Source organism: Lemur catta, chromosome 16 (genome assembly GCF_020740605.2).
Source record: "Lemur catta isolate mLemCat1 chromosome 16, mLemCat1.pri, whole genome shotgun sequence".
Taxonomy (NCBI): domain Eukaryota; kingdom Metazoa; phylum Chordata; class Mammalia; order Primates; family Lemuridae; genus Lemur; species Lemur catta.
In genome coordinates, this window is record NC_059143.1 from 17,751,365 (window position 1) to 17,769,313 (window position 17,949).

The window sequence follows — 17,949 nt, forward strand, 5'->3', positions numbered from 1 at the left end:
GAGTGCATAGCTGCTGGTAGAGAGAAGAGCATGAGCAAAGCTGAGAGCCCAGAGGATAGGGGCCAGAGGCCAGAGGGCAGAGAGCAGAGGGCAGCGGACAGGGACTGCTTAGGAGTCGAAGTATTTGGTAAAGTTGATGAGGCTGCATAGGGCCATGGAGAGTCAGTTCAAAAAGGCCGATTTTCACTACATTTTGCCCCCTTTTTCTTTTTTATACAATAAAACCAAGCTGGAAAAGTCCATGGTGGTAAACAATGTAGCAAGAATACCCAGCTAATTAGCCTTAGTCTAATGTGAATCTTCACAAGCCTAAGCTTAGACTAATTATTTAAATAACGCAATGTCCAAGTTGCTAATGTAGAATAATTCTAAGTATTTTGATGCTTAAACATTATGGGGAAATAAAACAAGCCGCTTGGCCTGCCAGCTTCAAAAGGGCAAATCCTACTGCTAGGTCATGTATGGGAAATTCCATTTTCCATCAAGAACTTAAAAACAGTAGTAAAATTTTAGTAACAAGCTGATCCCTATCTGTTTTGCATACCTGACAAGCTTGAAATTTCCCCTCTGTGGAACTGACAATAGCATGTACTGTCTACTACACTGAGAGAAAAAAAAAAAAAGGGTGCCGAATTGGAAGAAAAGGCTAAAACCAGCACAACGGCCAGTGGCAAATTTAAGAGAATAAAGTTTATTTTTAAAAGAAAACATTGAAATGAGCTACCTGTTTAGATGCAAGAAGCCAACAGAAAATTTAAATCGAACCACACAAAGCTGGCAAAAGTGAAAAAGGTTGGGCGTAAAGATTCTCTGCAGATTCTGGAATTGCAAGGATTCCGGCGGATTGTGGGACAGAAGGCTTGGATGGGCAATACTGTCTAATAAGATATTCAGGGATTAAGTCAGTGCTTCACAGACAGATGTGTCCATGTGCCAGTTGTTGCTAAGCTTTAATTTTTTCCCCCTGTAATGTTTAATTTATCACACTGGTGCTTTCTAAACTAGAACATCTGTAAACAAGGTTAAGAATGACCTCCTTCCAATTTTACATCCATGAACAGTGCCCTTTCTTCGTGCTCTAATTTTAGATACCTTAAAGATAAATAAATCTGCGGAAGGGAGAAAAAAGAAGGCTTGTTTGACACCGTAATGTGTTCATCTTGAGCGAATACAAATTTCCTCTCTGCCAGGCTCTCGGCGCACAGAACCGACTTGTGATGCTCAAGCCATATTCAGGCATCCCCTTCCCAGTCAAACGCAATTAAACAAACTTCTGCTAAATATTTAACAGCCTTGTGTAGTAATTAGCGGCAAATAATGGAAGCTTAAATTGATAATTGCTCAGAAATGTCCTCTTGCAAACATAACAAAATTCCTGCTCCTCCCTTTTCTCTTAGATTTTGAATCCCAGAAGGTTTTTTGGAGAATTTCGTTAGTGAAATTAACTATAATCATATCACTTGGCCCAACATCTTGCAGTCAAGTTGGGTTGTTTTGCAGTCAGCTGCAAGATTCCACTGGCATCACTTACTTCACTTCCTTGTTTGCAATCCACTGAAATGTGGTTATGTACTGAAAGATGTTGGAGCAGGGCATTGATTTAAAAACTGACTGGCAGGTTTAGGATTTAAACTCTGGTCCACCAGATTCAAAAGGTCATCTGATTAGAATGGGAGAAGCACAGGGCGTTGTAATTTATATTCAAAGGGTAACCTTTGTAGGAAGAAGGAGGGAGCCAAGACTCTTGCTTTTTCACTTGATAGGGACAAGGATTCCCTTCAACCCAAGTCCAGTAATTATGAAAAATAGATTATTGAACTTCGGTAAAAAGCAAAAGAAATGCCACTTCCATGTAGTGTATTATTTCTTTTATTAAAAACCCTGCCACACTCCCTAGGAGGTAAACTAACATTAAGAGTAAGTCAAACATGTTATAAATCATGAAGAATAACAGAAAAACATCTTTCCCTATTATAAGCAACAAAATGCTTGCCTGCTAGGGCATGGGCTTACGTAAATATACGTCAAAAATAAAACTGTGAAAGGACAATGGATTGATTTACATAATTATACTATGTGAAGTATGAGCCACATCTGAGTGTGTGCCAGACATGTGCACGCATGAGCATGTGCATTTCCATGCCTAACAAGTATGTGTTATGCAGGGCAAAAAAAAAAATTACATACATGCATGGCTTCTACAGGTAAAATCCCTGGTGTTTGCCTTTGATCTTTCTGTCCCTCAGAGGACATATTCCTGCAGGGAGAATGCAATTAGAAGAGGCCCCAAGTAGCCCTTGCTTGAAATTCTAAGAAAGTCCTTTTAAAATGCAAATATTTCACAAGCCTAATTCTATTTGGTTGTCTCCCATTCTAAATAAAAAAATCCTAGTTTGGAGAGAGGAGAAAAAATTTCACACTCACGTTTGGTGCTTATTTTTCTTGCTTGCTCTTCTGTCCCCTGTCCCTGTATGTTTTTGTGTATTGTAGAAGTTTCAGGTCCCCTTTCTTTAACAATCTCCCCTGCTCCCCACCCCCTAAAACCATCCCAGTTTATTGGCAAGCTCACATAGGCACAGAGAGGAGAAATGCGTGTATTTCTTATTTGCTACTGACCCTTGTCTTAAGATATATTTTTATTCTCTCTTGTTCACCATTTCCCCTTGTCTTAGACTCTTTAAGTTCTTAAAATGGCAGAGCTGGCCTCACTCTCTGCCCTGCCTGGAAGAGCTTCTATTTGCTGCAGAAACCCACACATAAAACTCCCATTCTCTTCCCACTTCCTGGGCACCTTTTCTGGCTTTGCTTCTAGTCTCTGTGGGGGCAGCTTCCTCACCCCTCCTGGTACACAGAACTACTGGAAAGACAGCCCTTTAATTCCTCCACACAGAGATGTGCTGTAGCTATGGTGAGAGTAATCTATAACCCTCACATCCTTAAATAATTTGCTACTCCAAGTTAATTTTAATTTATTACAATAAAGCAATATAATTTAAAAAAAAACTCTTTAGCGTGAAGTATTTAACATGATCCTGGAAGAAAGACAGTCTTGACTAACAGAGGGCCGGGCGGCAGGCATGGTGCACACTCATGCAAATTCAGGGGTGAGCTGTAAACAAGTACACACAGCAACACCGCCACGCATAAAGGGCCAGGCGACGGGAGGCCTCATTCTAATCAGTCCTCAAAGGAACCTGCCATCCAGAAGTGGCACTTATTCTAATTTAAAACCCTCATGCTTGCTTCGGTGTTGCAAAATTTATAAAAGAATAACTTCATTAAACCGCCTGGCACTTCAAACACAAATGCAAACCAGCCACAACACAGAAGGAGCTGGACAAGACGAAGAGAAATATTCCCAGAGAGTTGTTAACTCTGATATTAAAATAGGGTCTATGTGGCCGTGCTTCTCTTCCTGTGCAACTTTCCTTCACCAAGGGCTTCTGCCACAGGGCTCTTTACTTCTGTCACGAGGCCTGTTGCTCCTGCGAGTCTGCTTAATAACACTGGAAATCATTCAAGGCGGTTCGGCAAGCCACGTCACATGCAGAAATACATCTGGCAGTCCATAAATGAACGCTATTCAACGTTCCCTTCCTGGTCTGCACAGGAGATTGATTCTGAACACACCACTATTACAGTTCCCATTTACTTGGGTATATATTTCAGACTCACCTAAGTTGTTGAAAAACTAATGCAAAAAAAAATATTTTTTTCCCCTTAAGCTTGGCACTCAAGAAAGCAAGCAATAATAAGGGTTAAGTGGAAACAATCTGCCGAATCCATGCACAGCGCTGGAGAAAAGTTATTGTCACATCCTGCAACGCACACTTTTAAGGACACCTCTTTTTCTCCCCTGCATCAGAGAACCATAGAAATGCCACGGTAAAATAACTTCAGGCTACATTCCTAAGCTACAATGCAGTTTGTGTCAGAACACACATCATTTCGTGCTGAACTGTCAGCATATTTCTCAAAATCATTTTTTTTTTGGAATGCAATGAAAAGACAAATCTAGAAGCCTGCCTGAAAACGCCAAGCCTCTTGGAGAAAGTCTGTGTCACCCACAAGTGAAACTCCACATGGGGATCTTGAGAGATCCCAATAATGAATGACTCATTTCCTGCCGGTGTTTCTCATCACCCGACTACCTACGAATTTGTGCTAAGATTTTGCTTCCGAGAGAAGACAGTAAGTATTCCAAAACCTTGAAAATGGTAATCCTTGGGTGGATAAGAGGAAATGGCCTTAGGGTAAATAAAAGGTGGATCTCCCCAAGGGTTATGAAAGAAAAGGACGATTTATCCCAGTTGTCTTTCAGAATTTTGCCCTTGGTCAGAAGAGAGACCTGTTACAGGCTACTCAGGCCAGGCTGACTAGAGAACAGACCGACACAATGGATGTGAAGCTTAAAGTCATCACCAAGAAATTAGTGTGCTAGGAGTGAGATTATTTCTAGAATAAACACATACTGAAATGAATTCTCTATTTTCCTTAAACAATTGTTTTATAGTGCTGAAGGCTCTTTTACATCCAAATGCAATAGATGGGTGAAGGTAAGCTTGTATTCTTTTTGCTTCTCCATGAATAAAACGGGGATAATCAGATGGAGTGAATGAGCTAATTCAATTACAGGCAGCCTTTATTACATAATAAAATATGGATTATTGATCTTGTGGAGCTGGCAATACATGATGCAAATTGAGTGAAGAAAAACTTGAAGATTTGAATTTGAGACTATTTTTATTCATGCTTGATCTACTAGAACTGTTTTCACTTTTGAAAAACAATTGAAATAAAACAACGCTAACTAATTAAAACTGGTGTTCCAAAAGGGGACAAAAGAAAAAAAGGCTAACACAGACAAACAGGGATGGAAACCTGAGAAGGCCCTTGTTATACCCCACAGTGGAGGGAGAAGGAATAGCAGGCTCTTCTGGCTTGTATGTGGAGTGGTAAGTAAAAACTTATCAGTAGATCAAAACCTTTTTTTTTTTTTTTTGAGACAGAGTCTCACTCTGTCACCTTGGCTAGAGTGCCGTGGCGTCATGGTAGCTCACTGCAACTTCCAACTCCTGGGCTCAAGCGATCCTCCTGCCTCAGCCTCCCGAGTAGCTGGGACTGCAGGCGCACACCCCACGCCTGGCTAATTTTCCTATTGTTAGTAGAGACAGGGATTTCGCTCTTGCTCCGGCTGGTCTCGAACTCTTAAAGCTCACGGCGCCTGGCCAAGCTTTACTTTCTAGGCATCTTGCTACAAACTCAATCGGTCCTGTAATAAGAAAGAATATATTGTGGTGGCTTTTGGACTTGTGAGGCAGACTCGTTTGAAATACAATGCTGGGCTGTCCTAGCAAAATCCTTTGGTCTCTCATCTCTTAAAAAATGCAATCATCCACCCTGGTTAGAAAGAAAGCAGCTCTGAATACCTGGAAAGGAAAGCCCACACAGCAAACACTAAAGGGAAAAAGGTGGTGAGCTGTGATGTTCAATGTACATTTATACGTGTCAGTGCTGCCTTCCCATTCCCCTTATAAATCTGCCCCAAGATACTATGGCATGCTGATTGCTGCGTGTGCTGCGCCACAAATCGCAGGCCAGACTGTCCCCTGTATTCCTTATAAACTTCTCCCAGCTCTTCCCTACAGAGCTAACACTCTCCTCCTTTGGACGGAGCTCACCTCCTCTCTACCTTTTTATGGGCCACATCTCGGACCCCCCACATAGCAGCACAAACACAAATACGCTCTTTTCTCCTCTATTTTTTTTTAAAGAGTAGAAACGGGATCTGCGTTTGGGTAGGTGCCCCTCCAAAGCACAGGTAAGTGTCTGTGTGGTATGTTTTTGAAAAAGACTCCGATGAAAGTGGAGGAAGGAAGGAGAGATGCTAAACAATGCCGCACAAAGTTGCAGACTGTTCGGCTACAGTCCAGAAAATGAATCCAATTTTTCATTCTGTCATTATAAATATTTCATTGCAAATGGTACTGATTTTCTGCAACTGTGGTTAAGCAGAGGGCCTCTGTGTGAATATTTAAGGAAAAAAAAAAGAGGTGGGGGGGGAGGAAGACAACGAAGAAGAGGGAGGTGGAATTAAAGGTTAGCAACCAATTAATTTCTCACTTGAAATGTAAAAGATTCTGGGAGAAATTCAACAGTGATGTAGTGTGTGACTCAAAGAAGAAGGGAAAAAAAACATTTACTCTGCTCTTCTTCTGACAGTTTCTCATAAAATATCTGCAGTCCATCTATCTTTTAGTACTCCAGGCTCCTCTGGAGAGCAGAAAATGGTGGTTTAAAGCTCACTTCAGTGCCAGTCTGCGGGAGATTGCTTTCCACAGGACCCCCGCTGATGGAGGCCTAGGGGAAGAGGCCCAGGAGTTATTCAATCAGCCGGAGACTCTGGGGCGGCTGGGGGTCCTTTGAGGGCTGATTATAAAGCTGCCCTCCTGTTGCCTGCCTCGGAACAGAACGAAATGAGCAGCCTCTTGCTGAGCAGATTCTGCAAGAAGGAATTTCACCTGTCATGGAGTTTGTCAGAATTTCAGGATTTATCTTGGTGCAAAATTAATAAAATACCAACCAGGATTTCAGGCTGACTACTCAACTGTGTCATCTCAAAGTGATCTTTCACCCAAGAAAACCTGGACAGTGAGGGCGGCCATTCTCGCCCCACTTTTCCTTCGGAGGATGAAGGAAGATGATGTGGCTAATACCGCCCAAACGTCAGGATGAGACCGCGCACCAATTACACACAAGGCTGAGTGGCGTGTGGGCGCTGCTGTCTTAATGCGTGGCCTCTCACCTTGCTGCTGGGGTTCTGAAGTCAGCCGAGTCGCAGGCATAAAAAGGCCATTTCTGCAGTTTATAACACAGTAGGTCCCCTATGGCATCACATCTGTTAAATTCATACTCTGGCATTTCGGGCCCGGGTTGGATTTATCTCTTAAAAAGGAGTACTAACAGTGGAGTATGTTAAGAGCACAAATTATGAAACATTACAAATGAATCTTGAGCCAGCCATGAACCAGGTACAGTTTCACCTTTTGTTTTAAGGCACCCTTGCTCCTCTGGTGTCCCCTCAGCTTCTGGGCTCCCAGAAAGGTGGAAGGGGGAGGAGGGAGAGAACACACAGGAGATGGGACTGGGTGGGGTGGGGGGGGTCAAGCCATATACTTCTGTGACCCTCTGTGGGCTCTGGGCTGCAACAACTTTGGCTCTTCCGTGCCTTCCGCTTCAGAATAGGGCTGGCAAAGTCCAAATCACCACACGGCTCTCATAAGTGAAGTTCTGTGCAGTCCAGGATCCCAAGGCAATTAGCTTTGGTCCTCAGAGTGGGTGGCATCGCACCACAGATGGGGCCAGTGTGTGGGGCCTCGGCTGGTGCTCACGCCACCAGCTGGTCCAAGCCAACAGACAGAGTGGGCAGACATTTCTCAGGACCCCTGTCTCGCTCAGGTTCAACTTCCAGGACACTGAACTCGGGTTCAGAAGAGGGTTAACCGGACTGTGATGCACACCTTGTGTGGCATCCCTGGCCTCCCACCACGCCCAGGCCACGGGTACCCCTTGCTAATTAGTGATTGGCAGCACATCGTTGGCTCTCAGAGTCAGCAATGGGTTTAAGGCAATTGCTGCTTCTCTATTTTCTAATGGATATTTTCTAAACGAGACATTAAACAACGCTGTAATGCGTTCCTTCCAGCTCTTCCCTTAGTTAAATGACAATTCCACTTTGAAGAACCACCTTTACAAATCAGTGGCAGTCTGACAATATTAACACCAAGAGATCTCAGAAAAAGTAACAGAGAGAGAGAGAGAGAGGACGAGCGCGCGGAAGTGAGCGCACAGACGGTGGGGGGGACGCAGGGTGCTCTCAGCAGGCTTCAGTGGAGACGCATTAACTCCACAGAGGGATAAGGGCTTCCCACCAGTAGCGTCATGAATTATAACTGAGTATGGGAGTGAAGTCTTGGTGCCTGCCTCACAGCAAATATACTGTTCCATTTTCCTGCACGATCACCTTTCACCCTTATAAACTCAAAGCACAGCAAAGCACACTGCTGATATTTAATGGTATCACAGTAGCCTTTTATATGTCTAGAAGGCACATAAGCTTAGCAGATGTGCCCAGTGGTGTAAGTCAGACAATTATAAAATTAAGTTTTGGCAATGTAAAAAAGGAAACCTTTTATGGGCGATTCGGGTTTCCAGTGAGAGACGGTCTTCTGCCAGCCGGGGGGGGGCACGCAAGAAAGGAGCTGGCCTCCCAGACATGGGGGGGGCCCAAGGAAAAAGCCCCACTTCTGCAACTCTGCCCTCCTATGGGAAAGCAGTTCTTGCCCAGTTAGTTTCCTACGCACTCATTCAATGAAGTTATCAATGAAGGAGACCTGTTATTTTAGGCAGTTTAAAATTTCACCACTTTTAAAGGACTCATTTACCCTGCCTTTCACTCCCGTTTAAAGCCTCAGAGTTGCTGTTCTAAATGACAGCACCGCAAGCACAGCTTTTAAGCACTATTCATCTCGCCGCCACATCTCAGCCTTTTACAGAACACTACTCTCTCTCCAATAAGGGGAACTTACTCCTTCATAGCTGCAGGGCAGAGCCTGTTCTGAGCTGTAGATTCACTGCAAATATAACAATAAAGGATACAAATGTGAATTCCTCTTAAAATACACGTTGGGCTCTGAAGCTGCCTTGCCTTAGCAAACTCGATCAAGAGCAGCCGATCCATCTCTCCCCGAATGCGCAGCAACAGCTGGTTCCGGCCGGCTGTCCAAGGGATCGCCACAGCGATGGATCAGGAAGATGCTGGAATGAATCCCTGGCTCATTTCAGGGGATTTAGAGCCGATGTCTGTGATTACCATCTTTCTTACCCTAATTGTCACAACAGTTGGATAGGGAAGTGGTGTTTTCCAATAGTTAGATGAAAGTTTGTAAACACAAAGAGTCTAGTCTTGGCACTTTGTCTCTGCTAATGTGAGGAAACCGATCCATGTGTGGCGCAAACGTCTAAAATAGGAACACATGCAGGAATCCCACATGCCCCTCGGGATTGCAGAATGTTCTAGAAGTTTGGATTTCCAGATCTCGCCAAAGGATCCGACTACCAAGGTGCTGAGACAGAGCCCTGTCTTTACAGGACGACCGTGCATGCAGGCTCTCCTTCCTAATGGAGGCAGATCTTCCGGTGCTGCGGCAGCAGGCTGTCTTGGCGACATGGAAGGCGGCAGGGCCAGCAAAGCCCAGCCAAAGCAGAATGTGGCAGAGGTGATGAGCACTTCCAGGGGGTGGGAGGGAGGGGGCTGCAGAACTGGCCACAGTGCTCTTCAGTACACCCTAGCTGGATGCTCCATAAAGCCGCACTGATGGCAGTTCGGAGATGGCCATCTGTCGTCAACTCTGGGCCAGACAAAAAAATAATGTAATGGCAGCTCGCTAACAACAGGGCTGTTGGAGGAGGGAATGAGTCCTAGAACGAAGAGGTGGTGCTCCCTCTTTTAATAGCGAAAACCAGCCATCAATATGAACATCAAGAAATTAATGGATGGAGAATTTTTAAAAACTGAGCTGGGGTGCTGTAGAAATGACTCAGGTGCAATTGAAGTGGTTGTGGCTTATTGCAATTACCTCTGTTGCCCTTACTTCAGTCATATTAACCACTTGATTCTTGAATATTCGACTACTAGGACACATGGCGAAGCAGTGAGGGCCAAATTTAGAAAAAGGTGAGCCCAGGTTGTGCCTCCAAGCATGCACACACAGATTAGGCATTTATTGGTACAAAACGGGCAATTGAAAATGCATTTACTCATTTAGTCCAAATGAGTTCATTGTGACAATCACGCTTATCTTGCTAATGCTTGCTTAATTTCTAGATGCCGTTTTATTAAAAAGCAAAATACAACTATCTCACCTTTAGATGCATCATGAATGATATAAAATTGCAAACCCCCTCCTTTGCTCAAGAAAAATCCTAGCTTTTTTGCCACTGTATAGATGATGGGGGATGTAGGGGGTGAGAAAGAGAGAGAGAATAGTCAAAATGAGGTTAGGTTAGCCATGTCCTATTTGTGTCCTACGTGATTAACTTTCTGCCTTCAATGGTAAGGCCAATCAATTCTGATTGAATTATCCAATATTAACAGCTGAAAGTGATCAAAAGCAATGGTGAAAACATAGCACCAATCAATAAATCAATGCAAATGATTTGGCTCCTGGAGATCCGATCAAATAAAAGAGATAGATCAATTTAACCACTGAGCAAATTAAGTGGAAGTTGCTGTAGCACCAATTTACTTCCAAAGCCCCGCAGGCCCACAAAGCAAAGAAATGAGGCGATGTATAAAATGGACCAGTTCCAGAACCACGTGCTCATTTAACACAATTTATACTCCTGTGAATTTCCGAGTCTCTGTGATGTGTTTAAGGGCTGAGATTTCAGCCCCAGGAACAGGAGATACGCGGCAGCACAGAGCTCAGGGAATGGAGAGCTAAGGAACCAGACTATCCAGGAAGAGGTGGCAATTATGCCCACCCCATGCCAACTTTCCCCCAAACTTCTCTTTATAGGACCTGGAATGCCGGGTCCAGACACGGCAATGGGCAAATATTTCCAACCCAGGGGTGCCTGAGGAAGACCACACGACTTTAGGCAAGGCAGGACAGGGGTTTGAGTTTTATAGTGTGAGTGAAGATAATGACAGAAATTCTAAGCTCTGTTAGAGATAAAAATTAAACACTTGAAAAATACAGAAAATGAGAAGAAGATGCGGATGGAGACAAAATGGCTTTGAAGGCACCTCCTTTAGATGTGCTGTGAGTAGCAATACACATCTTTTCCATGCCTCCTGTTGGCAGAGGGAGATTTCAGCCTCACTTGGAGGAAACTAGGAAAACAAAATAAACTAAAACCTTTTCTCTGAACCACAGCCAGATCCCACCTTGTCTTTTATGGAGGGGCAAAGTAAAACTTTTTGTCTTTGCTACACCTCTTTAACTGGGTGGAGGCTGGGGGCGGAAAGTCGGGTTGTTTTCAAATACATTGCTAAAAGCAAATGTAAATGTTTAGTTTGGCAGTCAGATGCTAAGTAACAAAACAAAACCAAGACTCTAAATCACTTGAAAAAGAGGAATGTTTAAAAATAAGAATTTTTACCTGGAAATTAATGAATATGAAACTATTTCAAGGGATGATTAATTGGAAAATTATTTTAGTGAATGAGAACAGAGGACTAAGGCAAGTTCTGATATGTCTGGGATAGAAATTTTATTTCCAAATAATGACGAATTTTGATTTTGTTTAGTTAGGTCAGCACTGAGAGAGCAAAAAGGCGCGAGAGCCAGTGTTCCACAAGTGGCGTCTGGGTTCTTACTGCACATCTGTCCTTCCAGACCAGCTGAGGTGCCTCTCCCTCGGCCCTCCCAGCTGGAGAAGAGACACCTTCCCTTGGAAGACTGAAAACAATTTATTACATATACCTCATACAGTGGCTATTTATATGCCTGTCTTATCTTTTCTAGTAGACATTAAATACATTTCTAATCATTTTTGGTATGTCATGAGTGCTGGCACCATGGTGAATTTAAAAAGCTGGAATCATACTGTTATAAGTATTTTTAATAAATATATTTTCTTACCTAATAATATTCATATAGCATAGCATTTGTGATTTGGACTATTAACAAGGACTCCTAAGTGCCTCATCATGTAGTATTTGATAATTTGAGACATAAATTTATAATACATTTACTGAAAGGCTAGTTTAGGGCCAGCAGCTAAGTCAGCGAGTGACCCAGCAAGCCACTCAGTAGCTACGTTTCGATGTCGTATTGTTGTCTTCTCTGTTCCATCCCATACGCAGTCATTCATTTTTCTTTCAGCAATAAGACCATAAAAAACCAAGCACCAGTTAAACTGTGGTGTGAAAAATATGCATTGAAATTGGGTGACTTGATGGAAAAGTGATTTGAGAAGAAAATCAAACAGCTCTAGGGACAATTACATATTTAAACCTTAGTGACTTCTGAAAGTCCTGGTTTATCCCTCGGAATGTCAAATGACCGCTGGATTTTGAACGTGGGAAACACTGTATTCATGACTTAATGAAAGGGAGGGCTGGGTATCAAAATAATCTTTGATTCAAAAGGGATTCAAATATCAGAATCTCAGAGCCTAAAGTTCATCTTCCTCTATCCCCACTGCAGAAATTCTCTCAATCTCCATTAAATTCATAACATGATACAAGACGGAACTTTCCACGTGGACACACCGAGAAGAGGATGATTTGAACACTGTCATCCAACGGCAGCTCTTCTGGAAGCACCAATTAAACAGCAATTAGCGTCCTGAAAGAACGTGGCCTATTCCACAGCACTTCTACAAACACACCACTTGCTCACACCTGCATAAACCACTCTGGATACAAATATGCATTGTGGGATGTTATTCTTGGACCACAACCATCCTCTCTCAAAGCAGCTTCCTTAAGTTCTGCTGAAAAATTTTGAGGTCTATTAATAAAAACATGTGAAACATTGAACATATTCATTCACTTTTAAAATAATATGATGTTCATTTAGTTCAAATAATGGACTCTTATTCCAAAGCACATCTCCCCTCCTACCAGCACGCTAGGTGGCCTTTGAAGTATATTAGAATTTCGTGCGAAAATGGGAGAAAACTCTACCCAAAGGAAAAGATTATATCTTGCTAGGAATTTTATATATATATATATATATATATATATATATATATTTATATTTATATTTATATATATATATATTTATATTTATATATATATATACACACACACACACACACACATACTGGAATCTAGAACTTTTGGTCAGCAAGGTTTAGGAGTTGTGGGAAGAACACAGCTTCTACACTGGCAAAAGGTGTATCCATAAAAAGAGGCTTCATCTGGCCTAAATCTAAAAGAAGCTATGGTCTGTAATATGCAAAGAATGGTGCCTGAGTCCTTAATCTCCTAAAGATGAACAGTGTATGATGAAGAATTATCTGAACTCTGACTGGCTTCATAGGCAGTGTAAATGAAAGTAACACACCACCATATATATGTGTATATACATACATGTATACATATATACCCACACACACATATGGTGGGATGTAAACATTAGCTTCTCTCTTTCTCTAAAAATATATATTTATATAAATAAATAAATTATTTATATATATATACATATATACATATATATATATATATATATATATATATATATAGCACTTATATCCACAAAAAATGCTTCATGTTTTTAACTGGGTATAAACAATGAAAGAGAGAGAAATTACTTATTACAGTCACGAAATCGTTTATGTACCTTTAAAAGATATCCATAGTGATGTTGCTGGGCAATTCTGGATGCTTATCCTAAATTTACCTTATTATTCTCACCCTGATATGAAAGCCAAATAAATTGTATCCTTTAAACTTTCAAATAAGATTTCAGTTTTTCAGTTCTTGGACATTTAGTTTTATAGTCTCTTGTGACAAGTCCGTTTTCTTTCTGAACTTTAGTGGCATAAAAAAGTAGATGAGTTCAAGTGGTTTAAAATTTACATTTATTTTGCATACTAACGCATGAACTACCATGGGCTATAAAATGGTTTCATTTTTCTACTCTGTTGTTATTATTTTCATTACAGATCTTATTTTCTATTGTCACCTTAATTTTAGTTGATTTAACAAAACTGTATCCTGGTTTCTGTATACTTACCATCCCCATTTTTCTATACAGAAAATAAAAGAAATCAATATTTAAAAGTTACATTAATTCCATCTTCCAAGCACTGGTGTAAAAGCAATTTGAGTAATGAAAGCAAATGCACAAGACCACGAACCCCTAAGGTTAAAACATAAAAATAAAAACATTTTCAAAATAGGAAAAAGTAAACTCAACTCTGATTTATTTTTCTTAATGTGTTGAAACTAAAGCCACTGTTAGTACTGGGGATTTTAGAAAATAGACCTACATAGATATTCCAACGGCTGTGGGTTATGGCTTTGTGAAATATTGACTTTGTAGTCAGTGTTTCCTCTCCGAGTCATAATAATTACTACATGCTAACCATAAATACTGCTCTTATCTAAAGAATGATACACCTCTTAAGCCTGAATATTCACACCAAGCTCAAATACATATTATTTAGGGTTGTAGGACTGGAAAAATAAGGCTCCCCGTTTTGGATTACGGAATAAGTCTTCTTTGGGCCTACATCACAAGTTGAACGAACAAGTCAGAAATGTTTCGAGTGATGTTTGACTTCTTAAGGTCACAAAGACTCAAAAAAAGTTGTGTGTTCTGTGCTGAAACTTCTATACTAGGAGTTCTCAAAGTGTGGCGCAGGGATCTCTGGTCTCCTGGACACTTTCAGGAGGTCGGTAAAGTCACAACTATTTTCATTATTTGCCTTTTACATTCTGATTATCTCAAGAGGGTACAGTGGAGTTTTCTAGAGGCTACCTGATCTGTGATGACATCATTTCTCTGACAGCTAAGCTAATAGCATGTGTGCTTGTTTTCCTGTGTTTAATAGATTTCTCAGTTTTGACTTCTAACACGGAAAATATTGATAGATAGCAGCTCACATAAACCAAAGCCCTTTGTGGTCCTCAATAATTTCTAAGAATGTACAGGCATCCTGAGATCAAACGATCTGAGAATCATTGGTCTATACTAATTGTAGAAAAGAGTGAATACTGTAGGTTCCATGAAAACCCTAAGATACATCATAAAAGAAACTGGAATCGTGAAGGATGTATTTAATTACTTAATTTTTTCTGCTCTACAATGGGCCAGATGCCACCAATGCCAGTGTTGGGTTTGTTTAATGAAAGACATTGAAGGTACTCTTAGGTTAGAATCTACTAATACGGTACAAAAGTGGAAGCTTGTTGCAAACATTTCTTTTTTCCAACAACATTAGCTAGGCATCAGTCCTTACAGAATCTCTACAACTTTGATTTTAAGCTATTACTTAATTCTGCTTCACAATTTACATACTAATTAACAACATTACTCGGTATACTGACCACATCCTTTGCAGATTCATAAAACCAAAATGACTTAATCTTTGATATCCATTGCAATAAGAATATATTATTTTTCAAACAGAAATTTAGATTATAACAAGATGTACTTTTAAACAATGGTCTAACCTGGCCTATCTTCTATATTCAATTCACAAACAGATGTGATGGAAAAGACTTTCTAGAAGTGATAAAAGGTAAAATAGCAACTTTAATTTTGGTCCACTGACACATTATGACAATTAACTGGGCTTACTCATTCTTTCATATATTTTTCATTTTATCTCCTTAATTTGCTATTTGTTCACTTACAGATTGATAAGTGAGGTGATGAACTATAAATTCCTTATTTTGATACACAATTTGCATAAATCTGGTTTCGCCAGAGCCTAAGGAAGCACAAAGCTGCCCCGGGGGCCCAGCGTGGGATGGGAGACTGAGGAGGAGGTGGGCTCTGAGTCTCTTAGTCTTGCCTCTGTCAGATCACCAGGTCAGCTCTTCTTTTAGATATTTCAGGGGATCCATACAAAAATTATTTGCACCCCCATTTTAGGCTAGATAACTTTATTGTTAATAATAATGCTCATAATGACAAAATAATTTTGGGTTCAACTCTATTCTCCTCCATGGGAACCAACAAGAGCTAACCAACAGCATATTACTCTTATATCATTTCATCAGAAACATGAGGATCAAACATTATATCCATTTTCCAGGTGAAGTAATAATTAAAAAAAAGAGTTGTTTTCCTTTTGTAAGAAGTGATATTTCTGGAATAGAATACAGGTCTCTTGACTTTATTTTTAACTACCAGTCTATGGCTAAGAATAATCAAAATAGCCAAACATTTATGTTTTAGAGTTTATACCTTAAATCTATATGCTTATTTCATTTTCACCTTATTACAGTCCTGTAAATGTGAAATTTGTTTATTATTTCTTCATATCTGAGGTTCAGAAAGGTTATGGACCAAGGCCTGTCACACATTGAGCAAGTGGAACACTTAAGGTTAAAGCCAACATCTTTGTTTGCCAACATTTTCAACTATAAGGCTGTTGTTAAGTAAAAATTATTCTATTCCATTAAATGCAAGAAATACATACTGGACAAGAGTATAGCTTCTTTCTTCTCTTCCCTTCTCCTTTCCAATTTTAAGCCCCTCAGGACAACAATAACCTGGACATCCATCCAGCTTGGAGTCCAGTGGGAACAGAACATGAATAAAACAGGATTTGGGAGAATGAGTCATGACAAGTGAGGTGAATGATCCCACAGTCCAATAAACCTGACCCCTAAGTCTATCACACTGGGTCAGAAGGTCCAATTATAGGTCTGTTCTAGTTCTTTTTATGATTGACAGCAGCCAGAGGCAAAATTACTTTGGTGTCTATTAATCCAGTCTCTAATTTTCCCTTTGCCCCAGTACACACAAAGCATCATGGTGGCCCAGGGTGAGTGAGACTGTGAATCCAGATTTACAATGCCCTTGTTTCCTATAAGAATAGCAACTGAGTTCAATCCCAGTCCTCATGAGAACATTACCTGCAGCTCTGTTTGGAAGAAAAACTTCTGTGGACATTGCGTACAGTCATAGATCTTGTCTTCTTGTCCATGGGCAGAGAAAATATGCTGCTGCAACTTGTTTGCTTGAACAAATACTGAAACGATAAAAGAATGGTGTTCTGGGGTTATTTTGTTTCTGCAATGCCCTGAGTAGATGACTCCCCAAGAACAGACAGAGCATCCTCCTGGGTGTGACTTTCTGCCTGAGACCTGGGGAGAGCTGAGTCACATTTGCTCATGGTTGGGTCTCTGGCTTTTGTTAAGATGCACTCTACCAAGCACCTAATTCAACCCAAACAGCTCCAAAGTAAAGGTTTATGGAGGCCCTGCTCCCTATAAATCTTTTAAAAATAAAGCTGAAAATTGTCAAATGCATAGCTCTGTCTCAACAGAAATGACTCCTATTTCTCAGCAACCCACAGGTTAAGAAATCATAGATGCCAAAACCCTGTTTATTGTGTTTGCCTAAAGTTATAGCTAGCAAACAGTTCTCTATTTAAATGTGTTAATGCTAAAAATCATATCCCACAGCTACTCTGGGGCACTGTCTATAAATGTGAAACAGAACGGCAGGTAAATTCTCTTTGGATACTTTAAGATCAACTCAGCCTACACACTGAATGCAAGGGTTTCAATAATATAAACATGTTCAATTTTAATGACTACAAAACAAGGCCCTAAGACTGTGTAACAGTTTACCTAGGAGACATACTATTAATAATTAAATTGTATATGCCAGAGGCAGTGTTTGGGTTGGCAGAACTGACTTCTGATGGATGCCTGGTGCACTGTGACCTAAAAAAGTTTGCATCTACAATATTAATCTGTATAGGCAGGGAAAGGATTTATTAAAGATGTTGGCATTTGACTTTGACTCCACTCTAATCATTAAAATTATTCTAATTGCCAGCCAACCTAAAATATTAGAATATTGTTCTTATGAGTCATACATTTTAATCACATTTCTCATTACCTTAAAAAACTGCTCAGATTTCCTTTCCCACCTAACATGCTTTATATTGGAAGGGTTTTTTTTTTTAATTGTTATTTCTAAATTACTTCAAGATACACTAAAACAATTCAGGTCTGTCTGCACACAACATGCAGACTGTGCATGATTAATGCATTTTTGTCTCTTTACCCACATCAACAAGAAGAAATGAGGTTTTCATACAGATTTGCAACTAATCTCCATAGAACTTAATATATTTTATGAGGCTTCTGGCTACAACATGAAAGAACTATTTTATTAGGGGTCTTAACCAGGAGGGAACCTATGACCTAGTCCTGCTTTATGAAGACTTATAAAGAACCCAGACTCT

The 17,949-nt window shown here is 40.6% G+C and overlaps 1 protein-coding gene across 2 annotated transcripts in view; it reads right to left on the reverse strand.

Annotated features, from left to right (window-relative positions):
• ZNF521 (zinc finger protein 521) overlaps window positions 1-17,949 on the reverse strand; it is a 270,113-nt gene that overhangs the window by 9,841 nt on the left and 242,323 nt on the right. For both annotated transcript variants that reach the window (XM_045527501.1, XM_045527500.1), the window contains one exon: window positions 16,607-16,722. In XM_045527501.1, coding sequence (XP_045383457.1) covers window positions 16,607-16,722 — 116 coding nt within the window. The remainder of the gene's footprint in view (window positions 1-16,606; window positions 16,723-17,949) is intronic.